Source organism: Carassius gibelio, chromosome B3 (assembly GCF_023724105.1).
Source record: "Carassius gibelio isolate Cgi1373 ecotype wild population from Czech Republic chromosome B3, carGib1.2-hapl.c, whole genome shotgun sequence".
Lineage (NCBI taxonomy): Eukaryota > Metazoa > Chordata > Actinopteri > Cypriniformes > Cyprinidae > Carassius > Carassius gibelio.
In genome coordinates, this window is record NC_068398.1 from 1,883,950 (window position 1) to 1,907,041 (window position 23,092).

Below are 23,092 nucleotides of genomic sequence, written 5' to 3' on the forward strand. Positions count from 1 at the left end.
CTCACAGACATAAGCCACTCATTAAAGGAATTGGTCAAAAAGTGAACTTTGTCTCTGATTACATTTATATTGTTGCAATCACATGTTGGCGGGCATGAACGGCTTGTTGGTTGGGCTGCACATAAATTGGTCCTAGGTCAGGGTCATCTGGCGGTGCTGCCACCTCACCAAGTGGTATGCCATGCCTGTGCGCAACATTGTGCAGCCCACCACAGGCCAGCACAATGCGGCACACCTTGTCAGGGCGGTATAACAGCATCCCCCCAGTCCTGTAAAGGCAGCGCCACCGACATTTCAGCTGCCCAATCGCCCACTCTACAACTGAACGAGTGCGAAAATGGGCATCATTGTATCTGCACTCTTGGTCAGTTTGTGGGTTGGTGGGGATTAAAAGCCACGTCTTTAGTGGATAACCGCGGTCTCCTGAAGGGTTATTCAATAATTATATGCAAACAAAAACTATTAGATAGAATAATAACTTTAAATGCCTCACTTACCAAGAAGCCACCCATCACGCAACCTGCCAGCTTGGAGTCTCATCCCAACCATGCTCTTTGTAAGGATGTATGAATCATGGGTTGACCCAGGCCACCTTGCCACAATATTTGTTAGGCGTATTTGTGCATCACATATTATCTGCACATTTATTGAATGGAAATGTTTCCGATTCACATATGCAAATTCTTCTTCTGATGGCGCCTTTATAGCAATGTGTGTGCAGTCGATCGCTCTGATAACATTAGGAAAACCGGCTATCGCTGCAAATGGTCAACTGCATCATATGGGAACCTTATATACCTGGTAAACATGCAGATGATCCTGTCCCATACCGCTGGCATTGCCCGGCTCAAAGACGACTGGCTTATTCCTGAGCTGTCTGCCAGTTCCCTTTGGTATTGCGTGGCTCCTCATTGTCTCTCTCTCTAGATTCGGACCCAACTCAGCACAGAGCTCCAAGAGGATAGCCCTTGGAAATCTGAAACGGCTGATAAGCCAGTCATCATCCTGGGCCATAAAATCATTGTGGTCCCTAAAAACTCGTTCTCGTCAGATTCTGCCATTAGCTGTTACTACACAGAGCCGTTGTTAACTGAGAAGATGCACCAATAAACGCTGAAAATGAACGTGGATTTGCGCATCTTCTCAATTAACAACGGCTCTGTGTAGTAACAGCTGCTCTATGTGTAATCATGCACCTGATGGATTTAACTGCTGATTAGAGAACCGGATTTACTGACGAGATGCACATAACAATCGGCCGATCGTGATCAGAGCACCCCTACAAATGAAAATACGTTTTGTCTTTTTTGCAACAGAGGATGCTCGGGATAGGTCATCCACAACTTTTTTCTTCTCCTGTTCATAAAGATCTGGCACAATCTTTTCACTCTAACCTCTTTTCTTCATCATTATATCTGACAAGAAAGCCAAAATGCGCGGGGCATTCAAGCTCCGTTCCTCCGCTCGCCATGACCACTGAGTGTGGATTGAACATGCGATTTAAATTGTTTTTTTTTTTTTTATATAAAAAAAAAAAAAAAGGGTCACGTTTGTGCCGAACCGAAGATATTGATCAGAACGGATCACGGATCATGATGACCCATTGCACCACTACTATAGTGTCATTTGAAAACATTGCAGTTCAGAGAAAAAAACATTTTATTCAGACTAAAACCCCTTTAATTCGGGTGACAAAAAATTTATTTTCAAGTGGCTTTCGCACATAATAATAATACCGCTGCAGAAGCATTTTGCAGCATTAAGGTTATTAATTGATCGTTAATTTAAACGATGATCGATCATGGAAATTATTGAATATTGACATCTTTAACCAGTTTTCCACCAAACTCATTTGTATTTATTGTCTGCATCAAACCATGCTTCCGAACAAATGTGATTCACGGTTCTGGGCAGCTCCAGGACAGCTGTCTCTCTGAGCACGGTGCTGTCTGTGAGCGAGGCGGAGAAACGGAGCTCTCAATCACGCTGCAGTGTTTGTAAGAGCCAACAACCCCATTTACAGAGTGAAATTCTCTGACTACCTTTATCTCCCGGGACTGTTGTTGAATCTTCCAAAAGTTTTGGCTTGAGATGCTTCACATGCAGCAGCAGCAGCATCACTTTTCACCGCACCAATAACATGGGGCTGCCCGCCGACGTGCTTGACTTTATATAGGCGCTACTAAACACGGATATCGGCCGATGCTGATATATAAAATATGACAAATATCGGCCTATACTGCCAACCTTCAGCTCCAAATTATTAGCAAAGTGACAAGGACCCTTTGAGGTCACACAACGAGTAGGAGATCTCAATTATGAAGTAGTACGCACAGAGGCGACTCACAGCAAATTTACCACGTCAACCTCCTAAAAAAATGGAGCGAAAAGGAGTCAGTGTTGATAGGGACGGCGGTGAGCGGAGAGGAAGATCTCGGGCCAGAGGCAGTCATTAAAGAAAAATCCCTCGCCTTGGCCCCAGGAGGGGATCACCTCTCGCCCTGGCAGCTCACTGACATTGGGCGTTTACAGTCTGAATTTGCAGACACGTTTTCGCCTCTACCTGGTCGTACTTATCTGATTCAGCACCATATTGAGATGGAGCCGGGCGTGGTGGTTCACAGCCGGCCGTATAGACTACTTGAACACAAGAAAAAAGTGGTTCAGAGAGAATTAGAGGCGATGCTGGGGTTGGGGGTAATCAAGGAGTCCCACAGTGATTGGGTGAGGCCAATAGTTTTGGTGCCTAAAATGGACGGCTCGGTGCGGTTTGTGTGGACTATCGCAGGGTAAACGCAGTGGCAAAATTTGATGCTTATCCAATGCGGTGGATAGATACAGACGGTTGGTCTGGGAACGCCCCCGGGAACACCCCGTCACGTGATGTGAATTTAGCCCGTGGGGGAAAACATTCCCTTGGCGACAATTGAAATAAACGGGACAATCACGCAGAAGAGTTGCTGTGTCGTTTTCTGTACCTCCAATAAACTAACAAATTATGAATTTAAGTTCTACAACCTTCCTAATAAACATACAGAGCCGGAAAGGATTGCAAAATGGCTACAAGCAATAAGTTTTGAGGATGATTCAGGGAAGTTGTGGAATCCCAAGACTAAGCATGTGTGTGTGTGCAGTCGGCATTTCATCACAGACAGGCTATATTAACATCGTGTTCATTATTAACGTTATCAAAACTGTGTAAGGTTGTTTCAGAAAGTGGAATGCATATATAATTAGCCTTATCATTCTACCTTAAGCAAAACTATGTAACGTTAGCCTAGTGTCGAACATAAACTAACTTAAAAAAGCATGTGGACACGTAACAACTTAGTTTTGTTTCGGAACTTTTACAATTTCATTCATAAATTCACCCTGTCTGTGTTTGCGAAACGATTGAATCGCGGAATCCAGTCAAAAATAGAGCTTGCTGTATAAAGCAGAACGTCACGGGATTTGGCTATTTTTGAATGAATACATCTATATTAGGGCTGTAAAATGAATCAAATATCGATATGGACTAGTGTTTATGAATATTAAAGTTAAAAGAGACTACAATTGTACTACGTGTCTCTGGGAATGAGTGCTCAATATGTGCATTTTGCCATTCAGATAACACACGATGCTCGCAATGTTTTCCCCCACGCCGGCCACGCCCCCAGCTATGACTAGATGCCGACTGTATATATGGACGAGTTGCTCGATCGGTTAGGTATAGCTCGTTTTTACTGGACATTGGACTTAACAAAAAGATATTGGCAGATCCCCTTATCTCCCATGTCCAAAGAAAAAACAGCCTTCACCACGCCGTTTGGAATACACCAATTTGTGAAGCTTCCTTTCGGCTTGATTGGGGCCCCCGCTACGTTTCAGCATCTCATGGATCGAGTGCTGTCACCCCATGCTGCATATCCCGCAGGCATATACCTGGATGATATCATCATCTATAGTGGGGACTGACAGCGGCATATGGAGCATGTGAGGGCTGTCCTAGAGGCGCTGAGGCGGGCGGGGCTAACGGCCAACCCGAAGAAGTGCGCGGTTGGGCGGGTGGAGGTAAGGTATCTGGGCTTCCACTTGGGTCATGGGCAGGTGCGCCCCCAAATTGACAAGACGGCAGTGATTGCGACCTGCCCCAGACCCAAGACCAAAAAGGAGGTGAGGCCGTTCCTGGGGCTGGGTGGATATTATAGGAGGTTTATTCCTGGTTATTTGGACCTCACCAGCCTGCTGACTGACCTCACTTAAAAGGAGGTACCAGATACGGTCCAATGGACGGAGCAGTGCCAACAGGCCTTTACCCGAGTTAAGGCTGCCCTGTGTGGTGGACCACTCCTGCACGCTCCTAACTTTTCTCTCCCCCTTTTGTTGCAGACTGACGCGTCGGACAGGGGGCTGGGCGCAGTCCTGTCCCAGGAGATGGGGAGGTGGGACCGCCCATTGCTGTACATTAGTCGAAAGCTCTCAAAGAGAGAGACTAAGTACAGCACCATAGAGAAGGACTGTTTGGCCATCAGGTGGGCGGTCCTCACCCTTCGCTACTACCTCCTGGGGCAGGAGTTCACCCTCTGCTCCGGCCATGCGCCCCTCCAGTGGCTCCACCGCATGTAGGATACCAATGCGCGAATCACCCGTTGGTATCTAGCTTTACAGCCGTTTAAGTTCAAGGTGGTTCACAGGCCGGGGGCACAGATGGCATTGGCCGACTTTCTCTTCAGGAATGGGAGGGGGGGCTGCAGGCGCCAAATTTCAGTTCCAAAAGGCAAAAGGACGTTTTTTTTTGCCTAGCGGCTGTGTTTGTGTGAGCTTGTAGCATATGTGCATGTAGCAGGGTTTTACCTACATTGAAATTTTTTTGGCGGCCGCCAAAACGATTTTTTGTCCCGCCAAAGCCTAATTTGATCTGTAATTGGGTTTTGTGAGTGAAGCAGGCTACTGACGGAGTGACGGAGAGAACGAGCACAGCGCCCCTCCCCCGCATGCGCACTCTCCGTCTTCAGTTCGGTCTTTGCTTTCTCCTCGCATCAAAATCAACTCATCCTAAGGTCGGAAGACCGAATCCATGTTTTACGTGGTGCATTTGGAAAATATTTTTGGCTGAATTACCGCAGGGTGTGAATTGCAGTCAAAAAAAAGTTGCCTTATTTTCTCTTACAACTTGTGACAAGCATTCCGCACATGCAGCTGACATAACTTTAAATAAACGCAAAAAATTATGAAATGAGAAAGTGTGCTTACCCCCATTAAGCAAGAGTGTTTAGTAAAATTTTGCCTTAATAATCCTCAGTATGTATAGGCCTAAGACAATGTGCAGTTAATAACCTATAAAACCATTTAGTTTTAAGTTAGACTGGAGTGAGATGAAACTAGATCAAAGCACAAAGAAAGCTGTTGCTAGCTAGCTGCTAATTTTATTAAATTTTATTTGGTAAAAAATAACACTATTACACCTTTTAACACTACGTTTTCAATTGATATGATTATACTAAAATAATGATCAGGTCTATCAAAAAATGATTTTATCTTCCTAAACTATGAAAGCCAGTCATGAAAAAAAAAAAAAAATAAATCAAAGCTTTTTTTTTTGCAAAGAGGGGCTATAAAAGGATGACAATAATATTTTTTTCATGAATAAATAGGAGAAAAAAAACTGTTGCTTTTAGTTTTTTTTTTTTTTTTTTTTACCGAACCATTCGGTTCACCACACACGGCTCATGCTGGGACCGCGGTTCAATTTAAATTTGACAAAGCATCTGTAATATGGTTTGCTATAAATAGCACGTAAAACAAACTGGGTTCAACTAATATATGTTTCTGTTGATGGATGCGCATTCTGTATTCCCAGACATTACAACAACAGTGATGAGAAAAAAAAAACTAGAAACAAAAAAACCCTGGATTCACTCTTGATCAATGTGAATTACTGCTGGAATATGAGCAGTCATTTATTCCATAATCACACGGGCGCTGTCAGTGCGCGAGCACAGATGAGATCTGAACAGCACACGTTAATATGTGTTTAAGCTTAACTCATTTAAGCTTTGTCAGTTTTAACATTTAAGAGCCAAAGGACGCGAGCTCGCGCGCACAGTGAGAAGAATTGTGCATGTGCTCCGCGCAAACCCGCGCCTCAGAACGCGCGCAAATATTAAGATCTTTCTGAAGTAGCTATTGCGTTTAAATGGAAAAATTCACACACAAAAAATTGTCAAAATGCCCGTCTTGGTAAGTATCCTACAGCAGACATAGCCGGCTGAACGTATGCCTGTTGTATGCATTCTCTTAAAGTGACAGTTTTTATATAAATCGAACAGCAAAAACAAATAAATCACTCACTGTTCTTGATTAAAAAACTTTTAGAACTTTAAACCGTGACCATGTTGGTCAGCCACCACCGAAGACCAATTCTGACCCAGGAAAAACCCTGTGTAAGGACCTAAATTTGCCGTGATTGGCTGTCCACCACTAAGTGACGGGGAGGATTTCTGAAGATACTCGCAGTCACACAACACAAGTGTAGTTGTTTTTTCTCAAAACGTTTCCGTTTTACAATGCCAAAGAGGTCTAAAGTGTGGCTACACTTTATAAAAGTGGATGCCGAGTCAGCAAAGTGCAACATATGCAATAAGAGTATTGCAACCAAAGCTGGCAATACCACCAATTTAATGAAGCATTTGTTTGGATGAGTGTTTTTCCCTTCCTCCCGGTTTAGTTTGGTCTACTCCATTGCTTATCTTGAAACACGCCCCCTTTCACGTCGTCTAAAAAACAGAGAGAGAGAGAGATTTATCCGGTACAGCGAATTAACCGACTGTGTTAACGAGAATACTTGCAGAGACAATTATTTTGAGGTAATTGTGTGTATGTGTTCATTCAGAAGATACGATACGCGAAAGATGAATTCATTCTCTGTACACAGATTGTCTGAAATGCTGTTTGCAGCGCGTGCTTTGAAGGAGTGAGCGCAAGCGTCGAACGCGCGCAAATTGTTTAAAATGCTTGAATCAGTTAGATTTAGAAACAAGTGCAAACGATCAGCTACCGTCCGTTTCACCCCTTCAAGCGAGTGAACAACGCGAATCAAGTTAGGAATTTTACATCACTATTCACAATAGCCCATCGGACTGGAAAACACAATAGCCCCGGTACGTGGGGCTAACGATTTTGCGAGCTCTGCACCTCAGATCTATCCAGTTTTTGAAACTCTGGTTTCCACACTGGTTTCGTTAAACAAGATAAATTGTTATTTTAAAAGATTGACTCAAAAGAATCATCGGTTCACTAATTGGATCATGAACTTGTATTACCGAGCCAAAGATGATCTATTATTGAACATCTCGAATGAATAAAGACTTCAAGTACATGTGTAATAGGGCTGCACGATGTGTCGTTTAAGCATTGATATCGCGATGCATGAATCCACAATAGTCACATCGCAGGAAGTGCGATGTAGGTTGTCATAGTTGATCTGTTATTCATTAACTGTACGGGCCAGCTGCTCCCCGGCCCTTGACGAATGTGATTCTCGGATTAATTGCACAGCTCAACCATCATAGAGTGAAAGTTTTGACAGGGCAGAGAGAGAGAGAGGGCAGAGAGAGAGAGAGAGAGATAGAGAGAGAGCGCGCGTGAGAGAGAGCGAGAGTGAGAGCGAGAGAGAGAGAGCGAGAGAGAGAGACAATCTTCAAACAACATGAGCGCTGTCTTGCTCTCTCTCCCTCGCGCATATTAATCAATTGACACAATGGTGTCGATGTTTAAATCATTTAAAATGAGAATGTAAGTGTGCTCACCCCATTTTTGTTTGTAAGAAAAAATTTGATTAGATTTCATAGCGCAATATATATCGCAGAAAAATTAAATATTGCAATGTCATTTTTTCCCAATATCCTGCAGCCCTAATCTGTAAAACACATAAACCTATCGTTTGAGTTTATAAACTTCTATTTCATGCATGATTCGTATGGATCTGCTAACTGAATGCAAAGTGTGAGCACTAGAAGAATGTTTGTTTCTTGATGAGCATGTATCGCTCACTAGAAGTCGCTAAATGAACAGCTGCTGCATGCAGTGTTTTTTTTTTAGGTTTCAACTGAGGATAAATTGTCCTATTGGTTAAAATCCCCAATCTGTTTCCTTAAATATTAAATTAATAAATGACATCAAAACAGGGGCGTTTGCGTTATGATGTGGTGGGCTGCTGTGGGCCAGAAAGTCCAGGGCCACTTTTTGGTCCCACTCCGCCCTGAATGGCACACCCCTATCCAAAAAGCACAACCATTTGTATAAATAATGTAATCCTGAGTGTGATGTCTTACCAGAATTAGTTTTAATTAAGGTGAAAAATAAAGGTTTTGTGTTTAATGTATTTGTGTTGATGTTGAAATGGATTTTAAAAGATATGGTATCGGAAAAGTATCGTTAGGAACCGGTATCGAAACTGAGGTATCGAAATTGGCACCAGATCGAAAGATTTTGAACAATACCCAGCCAGCCTAGAAATGAAACTGAATATGTGTGAAACTAACGTTCAAAAGCATCAGTTTTTAAATCTCCCAGTCATAACATGATATTCTTCAAGTAATTGTCCAAAAATTAGGCTTTATTAATCAAAACCCTGTATATATGTGTGAAAGGGAATAAAAGGTGTCTGAGTTTTACTGTCTCTAGTGTTTGACCCAGGTACGTTTATGCCATGAGACCAGGAAGCAAATAACAGCAACATCATACTCAACAGAACATCTGACAGTGTCACCAAGTGCATTTAAAGATTAAAGCTGTCTGTTACGAATTAAATTAAACCTTTACTCAAAGAGGAATGAACTGTCTGTAACTAGTAAAAGAGATTCTCTTAAAAAGATCCCTGGGGTTCTCGCTCTCACGTCTGAGGTTTCACAAGCACAAAACACTAGGAAGGTGCAAGAGATGAAAACAGAGGAAAAATACAAAAAATTAGGAAAGGAAACTACTAAAGAAGTAGGAAAGACTAGCTCTAACTGCTCGTAGTCTTCCTCTGTTAGAGGAATGCTGACAGAAGATTGAGTCATATACACAGAGAAAATTCTGAAGGCCAACACCTGTGCAAATACAACACTGGGAAAATACAGAAAATCCTATATGAAAAATAGAAAATAAAAATATAGAACTGTCAATCACACTACAGCAGGCTACTTATGTATCTATAAATTATGTCAAAAGTGGAAAAAGTTGTATATCTCTCAAAATGAGAGAGGTCACTCTTAACAGCCTGCATTGCAACACAAAATATAGAAGCAGCTTCTCGAATTCTCAGAGAAATATCAGTTTTTTTTCTGGCTCACAGGATGTAGAAACACCATTCTCACTTAAAGACGGAGCTGAGGCCTTTCTGAGTTTAAGACCCCGCAGATTCTGATTCACAACGAAAATCACTAAATACAATCATCTTATTAGTCTCTTCTTTATATAATTAATCTGATCTTTTGATTTGGAGACTATTTCTTCATAGTTTCTGTCTTGTTCTTTTTCTTCTGTGTTTTCCCTTCTTCTCTTTCTTAATGTCTTTGTCTTGTCAGTTTCTTGTGTTTGATTTGGAGAGTGCACATCATTTATTGGATCTATTGGATACAACAGTTATAATATTTAATCCTGATTTTTTTTTTTTTTTTTTACTTTTCCATTTATGTACTTATTTTTAGATATAGTGAATACAAATTAAAGAATAACAATAAATTTACTCATTTATTTTTTATACATCTTATTGATTTATTTATTTACAGTGCCCTTCACTAATATTTGCGCAATATGAGCAAAAGCAATTGTGAAAATAAATCTGCATCATTTATCTTTTTGATCTTTCATCCAAAAATTTTACCTTTGTAAAATTGCACACTTGTAAATAATATCTGTACTTAATTTAAATAGCTAGCACATATGTTTTCCCTCTTTACTTCTACTTCTGTATTAAGTGCATTTTAAATTTTCTGTTTCTTATATTAGTGTTATATTCCATCTGTACTGTTTAATTTTATTTATGTCTAATGTTCACACATAGGAGGATGGCTTGATCTTCACAGTTAAACGCTCAAATATTTTGAATACCTGTTTGCAATGTGATTCATGCACAACTGATGATGCTCCTTAAATTTGCACTAATCTAGAATTGTTTTACCAAACTATTTACAGCGTGCAGTCTAACACAGGCAACCATATTTTTTTTCACCTTTAGTAGTCTGAAGATGACAAACCAGAAACAGAGGAACAAATAACTTACAGAGAAGATTTACAAGCCATACCAGCCTCTCAAAGTGAGTTATCATGGATATTCATGTAAAACATCTAATAAAACTGATCAACTAAATAAAACAAATAAAATATTCATACAAAACCAGAACGCAAGAGAGTCCTAACCTATATATAATAAAGTAATTTTTCACAAAAAAAAAAGATGTAACAACATCTGTGTCTGAATATTATCAAGAGCACTCACGTGTGTTCAAACTCGTCATATCACGCGGGTCAATCACAAATGCTCCAGCTCTGTGAATTAAACTGCAGACTAAATCCCCGCGAGGCTATAAATATTCACGAATTCAGTTCCGTTGGTTTGAACTGTGTGTCCGTTACTCCGGAACCGGAAGCGGAAGCGTCATCAGTGAGCGCTTGAGCAGATCTGGCGCCTTCTAGTGGACGCTCGCGCATTTATAACTTTAACTTCTCATTTACACTTTATTATTTCAGATACACTGTATTTACACGAAATACAAGAAACTATTGAAACACGGTAAAGATCTGAATAGTTTCCCCCGTACGAATAAATTATTAAAATCATGTATTTATTATTGTTTTTACATTGCATACATTTCTAAGTGATCAGTGGGTATCAGTTGTCAGAAATAATCCTTTAATGATTTTAGCTATTAAAGCTCTACAAAGAGAATGCCTCTTGCTTCACCGTTTTCAACACAAATTAATAACTCAATATGTTTCATATCTGAAATAATATACCTTATTCATAGAATATTTTTCTGTTTTCTTAAATTACGTTTTTTTCTTAAATTCTCAAAATAATGGCGATAATAATTTAGGAAATCCCAACCAGACGGTGCAACTGGCTCCATTACTGAAACAGTTAAAAAAGAAAGAAAAATGTTTAAAAACAATGAGTTTAATGAGTGGAAGCAACAGCTGCAAAACTAAAAACTGTAAAATATAAGTAAGAAATCCTAATTTTAACAAAGTACAAAAACTTCATTTAAACTTTAACAAACACTGTTTTTTTAGAGGTTCACTAAATAACTAAATAAATGAATAAAGCCAAATGACTTGCAGCAACTGAACATGAAATACAAACAGATCTCAAGATCTCGGCATCTTCAATTATTAATAAATCAAATCAGTGCAGTACAATTCTCTGGACTCTCTAGATCAATAATTATCAAAAAATTTTAAACATTCGCATTTGGACTGTTACGACAGGGCCATTTCATAATATGGTCTTTAACTAGTGAACCCAAATGTCTATAAATCTTAAAACAAAACCCAAAACATCACAGAACTTTGTAAAGCATTACATGATTCTAACCAATCATCCAACATTTTATGGAGACTGGACAGAAACTGACACTGTAATAGTTATGAAGGGTAAACATTTTTCAGACATTTTAGTCTTGTCAATTATGCAACATCATGATTAAATTTAAACCTGAAAAATATGATAAACAGGACACTTCCAGTAAGCATTTTATTACCTGCAAGTTATTTAAAAAAAATCTGTATCTACGACATAATGTGTATCTGTGTGTGTGAGCATGTTTAGTCTGTATTAAGTAATAGACTGTGTTTTAAGTAAGAAAGTTTAACATTTTCATTACTATGTGATGAGTCTCCCTCCCCTCTTCAATGTATTATGAATTAATAGCAATGTATTAATAAAAAAAGGTTACATTTAATCAACAATAACTCATATCTCTCTATCTACTGACTTCAAGTGGGAATGCGTATCGGTAAGGTTTTGTAGCAAATTAACTCAATAAAGAAATGCATATAAATAATTACAATTAATTATGAATATTTAACATTATGTATATCAGATGCCAGTAGTAAATGTAGCAGAATTTAATTCCCATCAACTAATCTGTTCGTCCAGCAAACATTCAGTGTGATTTCGTAACTCCAAAAAATGATATTTCCATGGCCACAGAATATAAGTTTCTTACAGAATGAATGTTTTAGAGCATATAGCTAAATCATTTCGTAAAAGGGACATTATTCACAAGCAGTGACACAATCAGAAACTCATGTAATCTGTGCACAAGAGTTTTATTAACTAAACACTAACACAAACTAGTCTAACACATTTCTTAACCAATAGAGATCTACACTTTCGGAGGGAAAGTTTACGACTCTTTGTCGTCGCAGCATGGTATTTTGTATATTTAATGGCATTGGGTTTTGATGCAAAAGATTCTCAGAGCATTATCATGTTGTGTAGGTATCAACATATGTACACTCTCAATTAGATCATCAAAACACAAATTCAAAGAGACCAAACATGGTATAGATGAGGTTATTTTAACTAGTGATCTATCATAATGCATGCATAAAACAGTATACAATACAAAAGACAATATACGAGAACAGTAATAATATACACAGCGACCTGGCGATATGAGTGTTCTTTCAGAGAAAGTGTTTTTTCCTATGAATTAACTAGAGAAGAGTCTTTTATGGGCATTATGGGTGTCTCCTATGGGGAAAGGTAGTGAGAGGGAGGACTCTCAACATGCCATTGGGTCGTAAAGTTCATCTGGTCTGGTAAAGGTGTCCAGGATACCATGGTAACAGAAAGATCCTAACTTTAAAATATTATCTAATCTGATTGATAACCATGATCGTTTCTGTTAGGACAACATTCAGGACAAAAGCTACTTCAGAAAAGACTCTTCCATTGACTATGCCTTTATTTTTTTTTGCCAAATTGAAGTAGCTTCTGTTATTCTGTTTCCCTCATCAGCAGCTCGCACAGTGTTTCCTAACTAGAGATAAGATACGACTTTGTAAAATAGGATAATAATCCTAAATCAAGTTAAGATTTGCTTCTGTAATACGAATTTGAAACAAATCCTAATTTAACATATATCTTAAGTTGAGAACTGAGATAAGAAGTTTTCTGTAACCCGCCCCATGGGATATCATTTATACCATGAAGCAAAATGATGTACAATAATAAACTTTTGTGACATTGTTCTTTGGGGAGAAAATTTATCTTTGAGTTTATCTGAATCTCAGTTGGATCTGCTGGTTTTGAAGATGAACTTTATTCACTGAGAAAACTTCAGATAATGTTTCTTTGACTTGTCACTGGTAATGATTTATCCAGATGATATTTCACAGCTTGATCCATTATTGTGTCACATTTGGTGAGGAAGCAGCATCAGATCTGAAGATGATCTACTAACTGTGTTTGTTTTTTGTATGATTGTGTAGAGAAGATGAATGTTTGAAACACTTCCCACATGCAGTGCAGTGATACGGTTTCTCTCCAGTGTGGATCCTCTTGTGTCTTTTTAGACTTGATGAACGACTGAATCTCTTGTCACAGTGTGAACACTTGTAAGGTTTCTCTCCAGTGTGGATCCTCTCGTGTGTTTTCAGGTATCCTGATCGACTGAATCGGTCATCACAGTGTGAACACTTGTAAGGTTTCTCTCCAGTGTGGATCCTCTCATGTGTTTTTAGACTTGATGACACACTGAATCTCTTGTCACAGTGTGAACACTTGTAAGGTTTCTCTCCAGTGTGGGTCATCTCATGTATTTTAAGGTGTCCTGACTGAATAAATCTCTCGTCACAGTGTGAACACTTAAAAGGTTTCTCTCCAGTGTGAATCCTCTCATGTTTTTTCAGGTTTCCTGACTGAACGAATCTCTCGTCACAGTGTGAACACTTCAAAGGTTTCTCTCCAGTGTGGATCATCTCATGTCTTTTCAGATGTGATGAAACAATGAATCTCTTGTCACAGTGTGAACACTTGTAAGGTTTCTCTCCAGTGTGAATCTTCTCATGCAGTTTTAAAAGGCTCGCTGAAATAAAAGTCCTTTCACACTCAAAGCACATGTACTCTCTCACACCAGTATGTTTTTTCTGATGAGCTTTCAAATATTGTATTAATCGAAAACTCATTCCACACAAATTACATGAATGTGGTTTCTCCTTTGCATGAAGTTTCAGGTGTTTTGTCAGGTTTGAAACCCACAAAAATGCTTTCCCGCATTGATCACATGTGTACTGCTTCTCTCTAGTGAGGATGTTCATGTGTGTCATAAGAGTTGATGACCGTGTGAAACTCTTCCCGCATTGATCACATGTGTGTGGTTTCTCTCCAGTGTGGATGCTCATGTGTAGCTGAAGGTTTGCTGATTGTGAGAAACTCCTCCCGCACTGATCACAAGTGAACGGTTTCTCTCCAGTGTGGATGTTCATGTGTCGCTTGAGAAGAGATTTGCTTGTGAAACTCTTTCCACACTGAGTGCAGGGGAAAGATTTCTTCTTCTTCCTTTTCTTTAAATCTTTCTGTTTGGGTTTTTCTCTGTATCTGACATGATTTTTCTTTTCAGATTCACTCAATTCTTCTCTCTCCTCATTATGTTCAATCAGATCTGAAACAAAAGTAAAAATCATGCATACATAACTTGTATAAAAAAAATAAAAAAAAATAAAAAAAAACGAAAGCTACAGGGTTTCTGCAGGGTTTAATCAGTCAAATTTAAGACTTTCTAGACCTTTTTATGACTATTAGGATTTTAATTTACAGTTGCAATCAAAACTAGAATTAAAAGTTAGTGAACTAACTTTAATGTTGGCTTGGCCATCTTGGCCATGGGGCAAAAGAGCCACAGTACTTGTTTAACATTCAGGACAAAAGCTACTTCAGAAAAGACTCTTCCATTGACTATGCCTTTATTTTTTTTTGCCAAATTGAAGTAGCTTCTGTTATTCTGTTTCCCTCATCAGCAGCTCGCACAGTGTTTCCTAACTAGAGATAAGATACGACTTTGTAAAATAGGATAATAATCCTAAATCAAGTTAAGATTTGCTTCTGTAATACGAATTTGAAACAAATCCTAATTTAACATATATCTTAAGTTGAGAACTGAGATAAGAAGTTTTCTGTAACCCGCCCCATGGGATATCATTTATACCATGAAGCAAAATGATGTACAATAATAAACTTTTGTGACATTGTTCTTTGGGGAGAAAATTTATCTTTGAGTTTATCTGAATCTCAGTTGGATCTGCTGGTTTTGAAGATGAACTTTATTCACTGAGAAAACTTCAGATAATGTTTCTTTGACTTGTCACTGGTAATGATTTATCCAGATGATATTTCACAGCTTGATCCATTATTGTGTCACATTTGGTGAGGAAGCAGCATCAGATCTGAAGATGATCTACTAACTGTGTTTGTTTTTTGTATGATTGTGTAGAGAAGATGAATGTTTGAAACACTCCCCACATGCAGTGCAGTGATACGGTTTCTCTCCAGTGTGGATCCTCTTGTGTCTTTTTAGACTTGATGAACGACTGAATCTCTTGTCACAGTGTGAACACTTGTAAGGTTTCTCTCCAGTGTGGATCCTCTCATGTGTTTTCAGGTATTCTGATCGACTGAATCTGTCATCACAGTGTGAACACTTGTAAGGTTTCTCTCCAGTGTGGATCCTCTCATGTGTTTTTAGACTTGATGACACACTGAATCTCTTGTCACAGTGTGAACACTTGTAAGGTTTCTCTCCAGTGTGGGTCATCTCATGTATTTTAAGGTGTCCTGACTGAATAAATCTCTCGTCACAGTGTGAACACTTAAAAGGTTTCTCTCCAGTGTGAATCCTCTCATGTTTTTTCAGGTTTCCTGACTGAACGAATCTCTCGTCACAGTGTGAACACTTCAAAGGTTTCTCTCCAGTGTGGATCATCTCATGTCTTTTCAGATGTGATGAAACAATGAATCTCTTGTCACAGTGTGAACACTTGTAAGGTTTCTCTCCAGTGTGAATCTTCTCATGCAGTTTTAAAAGGCTCGCTGAAATAAAAGTCCTTTCACACTCAAAGCACATGTACTCTCTCACACCAGTATGTTTTTTCTGATGAGCTTTCAAATATTGTATTAATCGAAAACTCATTCCACACAAATTACATGAATGTGGTTTCTCCTTTGCATGAAGTTTCAGGTGTTTTGTCAGGTTTGAAACCCACAAAAATGCTTTCCCGCATTGATCACATGTGTACTGCTTCTCTCTAGTGAGGATGTTCATGTGTGTCATAAGAGTTGATGACCGTGTGAAACTCTTCCCGCATTGATCACATGTGTGTGGTTTCTCTCCAGTGTGGATGCTCATGTGTAGCTGAAGGTTTGCTGATTGTGAGAAACTCCTCCCGCACTGATCACAAGTGAACGGTTTCTCTCCAGTGTGGATGTTCATGTGTCGCTTGAGAAGAGATTTGCTTGTGAAACTCTTTCCACACTGAGTGCAGGGGAAAGATTTCTTCTTCTTCCTTTTCTTTAAATCTTTCTGTTTGGGTTTTTCTCTGTATCTGACATGATTTTTCTTTTCAGATTCACTCAATTCTTCTCTCTCCTCATTATGTTCAATCAGATCTGAAACAAAAGTAAAAATCATGCATACATAACTTGTATAAAAAAAATACAAAAAAATAAAAAAAAACGAAAGCTACAGGGTTTCTGCAGGGTTTAATCAGTCAAATTTAAGACTTTCTAGACCTTTTTATGACTATTAGGATTTTAATTTACAGTTGCAATCAAAACTAGAATTAAAAGTTAGTGAACTAACTTTAATGTTGGCTTGGCCATCTTGGCCATGGGGCAAAAGAGCCACAGTACTTGTGTGCCCAACATTCTTGAGTTGCCCTGCTGCAAAAAAATAAAATAATAATACCATAAAAAAATACACCTGCAACAGTCTTTTTCCATGGTCCCTTGCTTTTTTCTTTTTTAATAAAAAGCCTAGGCTATGAGAACAGCTACGCCAGGGTTGTCTAGTTGAATGTGAAATAAGTCATGCAAAAACCATAATCTCCTAAATACCATTCAATTTAATCTTATTTTAATAGTACTGACAACATATTTTAAGTTATCACACATTATTGAAAAATTAAAGAAGGGACACTATATATAGTATACTTCGGCGAGTCAAGAGCTAAACAAAAAGTCCTGTTTCATTACAAAATACTGTAACTTTTATAAACTTTATACTATCACCACAACATTTTAATTACTATTTATTATAAAATAAATATTTCATAAAACTGAAACTTAAATATATTATTTCTATAGGCTATACAAAACAGAAAAGAAAAAAGACTAAATAATAAGGCTGAATAAGCTGATCTATAGCATGTTAAATGGTGGTTGCCTGTCTATGAATGGTACACCCCAACCACTAAGCTCACAGAAGTGGTTTGACCCAAGTCCTCAGCAGCCAATGACATTGACCTCTTCAAACTGATTTTTAAGGTGTACTTCAGTGTATTTCACGTGAAATACATGTTAAATACCCACTGATTTTTCACTTGTAAACAACACTATTTAACACGTTAAATAATATTGGATATAACATTGGAGTAATATAGTATTTTAAGAAGCTCTTTAAAAAATATATAAATGACTTTACCATGTTGTGCAGCGCCGATAAATAAATAATATTAAATACGTGTTGTCTACTCATGAAATACACGTATTCAACGTGTTGTTGACGCGTTAAAATTCACGTGTATTTGACCCTGTTGGCCTTCCATACACATTAGATATAATGAAGGAGACGTGAAAAAGGACATCGCTTTGTTTTGATATGGATTACTTTATCACAGAATATTTGTTCGGGAGCACTTGTTTAGTTTAAAAGTAGACATGTCAAGCTTTCTATAGATATATCTCTCATGTCTCTTCGTTGAGTATTCATGGAGTTACAGTTCATTTTAATGACGTGTTTGTAAATGAAGATCAGCGCAGACCAAGGCTGCAGACAGCACACCTTGTTTGTTATCTTTATTTTATAAGTGCCCAAAGTTTTGTTGTTATTATGTTTGTATCCAAAAAAAAGTAGACCCTTTACAGAGACACGTTAAAATTCACGTGTATTTGACCCTCTTGGCCTTCCACACGAGATGTGAAAAAAGGACATTGCGTTGTTTTGATATGGATTACTTTATCACAGAAAATTTGTTTGGCAGCACTTGTTTGGTTTAAAAGTAGACATGTCAAGCTTTCTATAGATATATCTCTGTCTCTTCGTTGAGTATTCATGGAGATACAGTTACTTTTTTCCCCTCGATGTCAAATGATATTTCGTTTTGCACGGCTCAACAAACACCTGGATTTTGCTCTTGTTTTGTTCTAATGAGTGGATTGTGTGCATTAATATTTTAATCTGAAAGGCTGTGAATTCTCTATTTAGACTTGTTCAGAGAAATACATCGCGAGCTCACGGACATTTGGCTGCCGCGAATATATCATGTTATTACTTTAAACAGTTCAGAAACATCTGAATTCAGCTATTGGTGTGTTCTAACGGGGTTCTGCCCAGAAATCAAGTATTCATAAGCTGTATCAGGCTGTCAAATTATATTTCATTTTGCACACATAAACAGTTCAAAAACACCTGAATTCTGCTATTGTTGTGTTCTAATGGGTGGATTAGTGCAATTCGCTGTGATATTATTTTTGGAAGCGCTTAAAAATGCGGATGAAGCGCTCATTTCTCTCTCGTCTTTCTCGCTGTTCTTTAGGCCAGAGACATAATTTATAAATGAGATCTGACCCGGTAATAATAACATATGTTGGTTTAGCTTGTCAGTGTGAATGAAATGTGTAGCCTATTTATTTGTCCGATCTCGCCCCGAAACGCGGCTGTCATGTGGACTTAAAGTGTTCAGAGAAATAAATCGCGAGCTCGCGGACATTTGGCTGCCGCGAATATATCATGTTATTACTTTAAACAGTTCAGAAACATCTGAATTTAGCTCTTGGTGTGTTCTAACGTGTGGATTGCGTGCAATCGCCGTTTTAAAAGGTCTTAAATAAGAATGAATTCGCTCGTTGTGAGCTCCGTGGAGACAGCCTGAGCTGAGCAGCAGTGATTCTTCTCTCATCTTTCTGACTGCTCTCTGCCCAGAAATCAATTATTAATGAGCCCTAACCCCTGTAATAATCAGATATGTTGGTTTAGCTTGTCAGTTTGAAAGAAATTGTATTATTTACTTGTATTTTTAACGGTTTAAAAGTGAAACGAAACCCGACTCCTCCCCTAAATCTCATTGCAACTGTAGGGGCGCAATTTTTCTCAGACAATGTAAGTCTATGGGTAATGTATTTTGACATTTAAAAATTAATTAAAAAAAACTTTAACTTTAAGTCTGATCAGTCTGAAAAGATATAGCAACCAGCACCGCTCTATCCCGCAGGTGTCTGCCGAGTTTGTGGCTTGTGGCTTTAAAGCCCTAGGAGGAGTAGCGTTCAGAATTTCTGTCAGAAAAATAATAATAAGAAAAAGAAGTTTAAATAGCATAACAGTATGTTGGCTTGTTGCCAAGCCAACATAATTACTCAACCCCTCAGAGACTGCAGTACTTTACAAATACAAGCCTTTCTGAAGATCCAGGATAAAATAAAAATTGCATCTATAACAGTTCACTGGCATATTAAAAGTGATATTGTCAATATATAATGTAATACTTTTGAGAAATACAATTTTTTTATAATACTGCTATGTCATAATTATTCAACATTGCTGTTTTTAAATCACTTATTTGCATGGTGGGGAATAAAACAGTCTCAAAACACAATTAAGCCTTTAGAAACTCTATTAAAAACAGAATTAGCTTGAGCTGTTACACATACAGTCTGGCCCATGCATGTATTGAAGTTGAGTAGCAAAAATGTCAACAGAGATCTCACAAAAGCTAAACAGAATAAATATCGTAGTACTTTAGAAAGGCTAAGGCTATATGAAGATTTCCAAGACATTGAAAGTTCCTAGAGACACAGCTCTCAGCCGTATTCCCTAAGTTTAAAGTGTGTTTTACCAGAAAACCTTTGAGGGTGTTGAAGAAAAAGCACAATATCATAAAACGTTTTATCAGAGCAACTGAGAAAAACCTGCAATGTACAGCCAAAGACTTGCAAGATGACCCGATGAAAGGAGGAAAACCATTTCAAAGCATTGTGTAAGAAGAACACTAGACAAGTATGGCCTTCATGTTGAGACATCTTGTAGAATACCACTCTTGATCAAGAAGAACAAAAGGCAGACTTGAACTGATAAAATTTATTTGTGTAGACCTGTGGAGCTCTGGAGGAATGTTATATGGAGTGATGTGACCAAACTGCAACTTTTTGGACCCATGGATCAGCGGTATGTCTGGTGCAAAACAGGCCAAGCTCATAAGCAGAAGAACACCATCTCCATCCTCAAACTTGGAGGTGGATCAGTCCTGTTATGGGGTTTCTTTACTGTAGAAGGAAGTGGAAATCACGACTGTATGAAGGAAATCATGGATTCTTTGAAGTATCAGGCCATTTTGATAAGAATTGTGATTCCTTTGGTGCAAAGACTGAAGCTGATGATCAATGGACTTTCCTGCAGGACAGTCATCCCAAAGTACACATCCAAATCTACTACTGCTTGGTTCAGGGATCAGTCATAGAATGTACTTGAGTGACCTGTTCAGTCTCCAGGCTTAATTCTCATTTCAAATATCTGGTTGAATTTGAAGAAAGCAGTGGCAATGTGACAACCAAAGATTATCAGTGATCTGGAATCTTTTTCATGCGAGGAATGGGTCAAGACTGTAGTAGAGAGGTGACAGAAGCTTCTAAACACTTACAAACAGCGTTTATTGGTGATTTTAAAGAATAAAAGATTCTGCACAAAGGGGGTTGAATAATTTTGAACATGAATGTTTAGAGCCAGTTTGAATTTTATCATGATTCATCAATGTTCCATTCTCAGAATCACTCAAAAGTGTATTAACAAACTTTCTCTAATACTTTACTGATGCATTTGTTGAATTGATTTCATAAAATGTTGTTCACCGCAGCAAAATGTCTTTCTTGCAGGTCAAGGGGGTTGAATAATTTTGAACACAACTGTATGACCTACACGAATTACGCTTCAGTCATTAAAATTCCTTTCAAAAGACTTTTTTTTATTATTGACTCATTGAAAGTAACAAGTTTTATTAAAGAGTTATTCTATCATTTCTTAAGATTAAGAAACTGAAGCCTTCGCCTTCTTTTTCTTGAGTATCAAGAACACAGGAACACTTAACAATTGTAACATTGTAAAGTAACATTGTAAAGTAACATTGTAGGAAAAATATTTATTTTATGGCATTACTTTCCAAAATAACAAGTGTTATTGGTGTTAGGTCACAGTATTCAACACCCACAGGCAGGGCCGTAGCTGGGGTCAGCGGGGACCCGGTGAAGGTTGTACCAGTGGGCCCTGTTTGAAATGGTTTAATTTGTATGTTCGTTCATTTTTATTTATTTTTGCTATTTACACAGTGTTTAAGTTTTTTTCAAGTTTGTAGGTGTCCAGGTACAGAAACCGAATAATTAAATGTAAAATAGCACTGGATAGTCTTCGATGTAAAAAATAAATATACAAACAAACCTACATTTATTCATTCACCTTCAGCATTCATCACATTATTACAGCTTATTTGCTATTCCTTCTAAAATGGTTATAAAATATGACAAGAATTTAGAGTTAAACTATGTCAGAAAAAAATTGTCTTGATAATGTCATAACTTTGATAGAAATGTATTTAATAGATTCAATCAAAACTACAGACAACTGTTAGTATGACGATATTTACAACTATAAATACTTTGTTGAACAATTACCAAGCAATGCTTCATTTTGTTCAGACTGTGGTGTGAAAAAAACACATAAGCAATGCATGGTGCTTTATAAGGTGCTGAATAATTTTTGTTCCCAATTTTATTTATATATATATATATATATATATATATATATATATATATATATATATATATATATATATATACATACATATCTATACATTTCACTAGTAGTTCACTGTATGAAGATTCTTTGGGAATAATATGTCACAGTTTGCTTATACTCACTTACATAAATGTATTAGTGTCCTGTACATACTAGTAAAATATGTATATCAAAAATTATATCTGGAGTCTGGATAAATTTTGGTTTGACTGTGCATAAATTCTTTTTAAAACTACAAAGTAATGCAGTCAAGAGCAGTGAGTGATTTTTCTTGGATTAACATTACAGCAGCCAGTAGCTTAATTAGGCACGGTCACTCTAAGAGATGATGAACGCATCTTTTTCCTCAACTGTTTACTTTCACTTAAGAAATAACTGACATATAACTGAAAAAATAAGTTTTTTCTAGCATTCTTTCCAAGGCGGGTATTTTGACATATTTTGTATGTATTTGTCGGCACAAGAGCAAAAAGAAGCAAATTCGGTAAACAAGAGTTTTGAGACTCCTTTTTCTGCGTGAGCCCTGAACACCTGAACACCTGAACACCGTGGTACTGAATTGGGCTCTTTCACATCCTTCTAATTGTTCAAAACTGTGATTAGTATTTGTTGGTTCATGTGCAGGAGGGACTGTCTGTGATACGCGGCTCTCTCTCCGCACCGAACACAGGGCGCGAGTAACTTAATCAGCTAACGTTACTCAGCTCAGCTTTTCCACGTCTTGTGTTTGGATGCTTGATACCGATTGTTACCGACGGGCTTGAGCCAGCTACTAAACACACCATCTTCGAGCCATAGATCTTTAAGGGACATTTTTGAAAGTCCTTCTTACAAGTCTGTATGCTGCCACATGGACCTTGTAGTTCGGGAACGCTGCGATACCAGTGTGATACCACCCAGATTCCTCATACAGAACTACAACAGGCGAAACAAATGAATGCCATTGCCGCTGCGAGATTATTTTGATGGAAGACGAATTTAATGGACTAGCATATCAATTTAAGACGTGGAAAAATGTTTTTTATGACCTTGTATGGAAAATCTGGACGTTTTTATGACTTTTT

General features: G+C 38.0%; 2 protein-coding genes across 16 annotated transcripts in view; both read right to left on the minus strand.

The window, feature by feature from the left end:
- The window catches only part of LOC127952173 (zinc finger protein 93-like), a 119,894-nt gene that overhangs the window by 55,960 nt on the left and 40,842 nt on the right, over nucleotides 1-23,092 (minus strand). For 6 of the 14 annotated variants that reach the window (XM_052550560.1, XM_052550556.1, XM_052550563.1 and 3 more), the window contains exon 3: nucleotides 12,279-14,636. The exons of 1 other annotated variant lie outside the window; for it this stretch is intronic. In XM_052550560.1, the coding sequence (XP_052406520.1) occupies nucleotides 13,432-14,636 (1,205 nt within the window). In that variant the 3' untranslated portion in view covers nucleotides 12,279-13,431. Of the gene's footprint in view, nucleotides 1-12,278; nucleotides 14,637-14,733; nucleotides 16,637-23,092 lie in introns of those variants that run through there. 7 more of the 14 variants (XR_008152840.1, XR_008152836.1, XR_008152841.1 and 4 more) reach the window with 4 other exon arrangements.
- Nucleotides 1-23,092, minus strand: part of LOC127952186 (zinc finger protein 665-like) — a 117,132-nt gene that overhangs the window by 53,268 nt on the left and 40,772 nt on the right. The gene's annotated exons all lie outside the window — the stretch shown is intronic.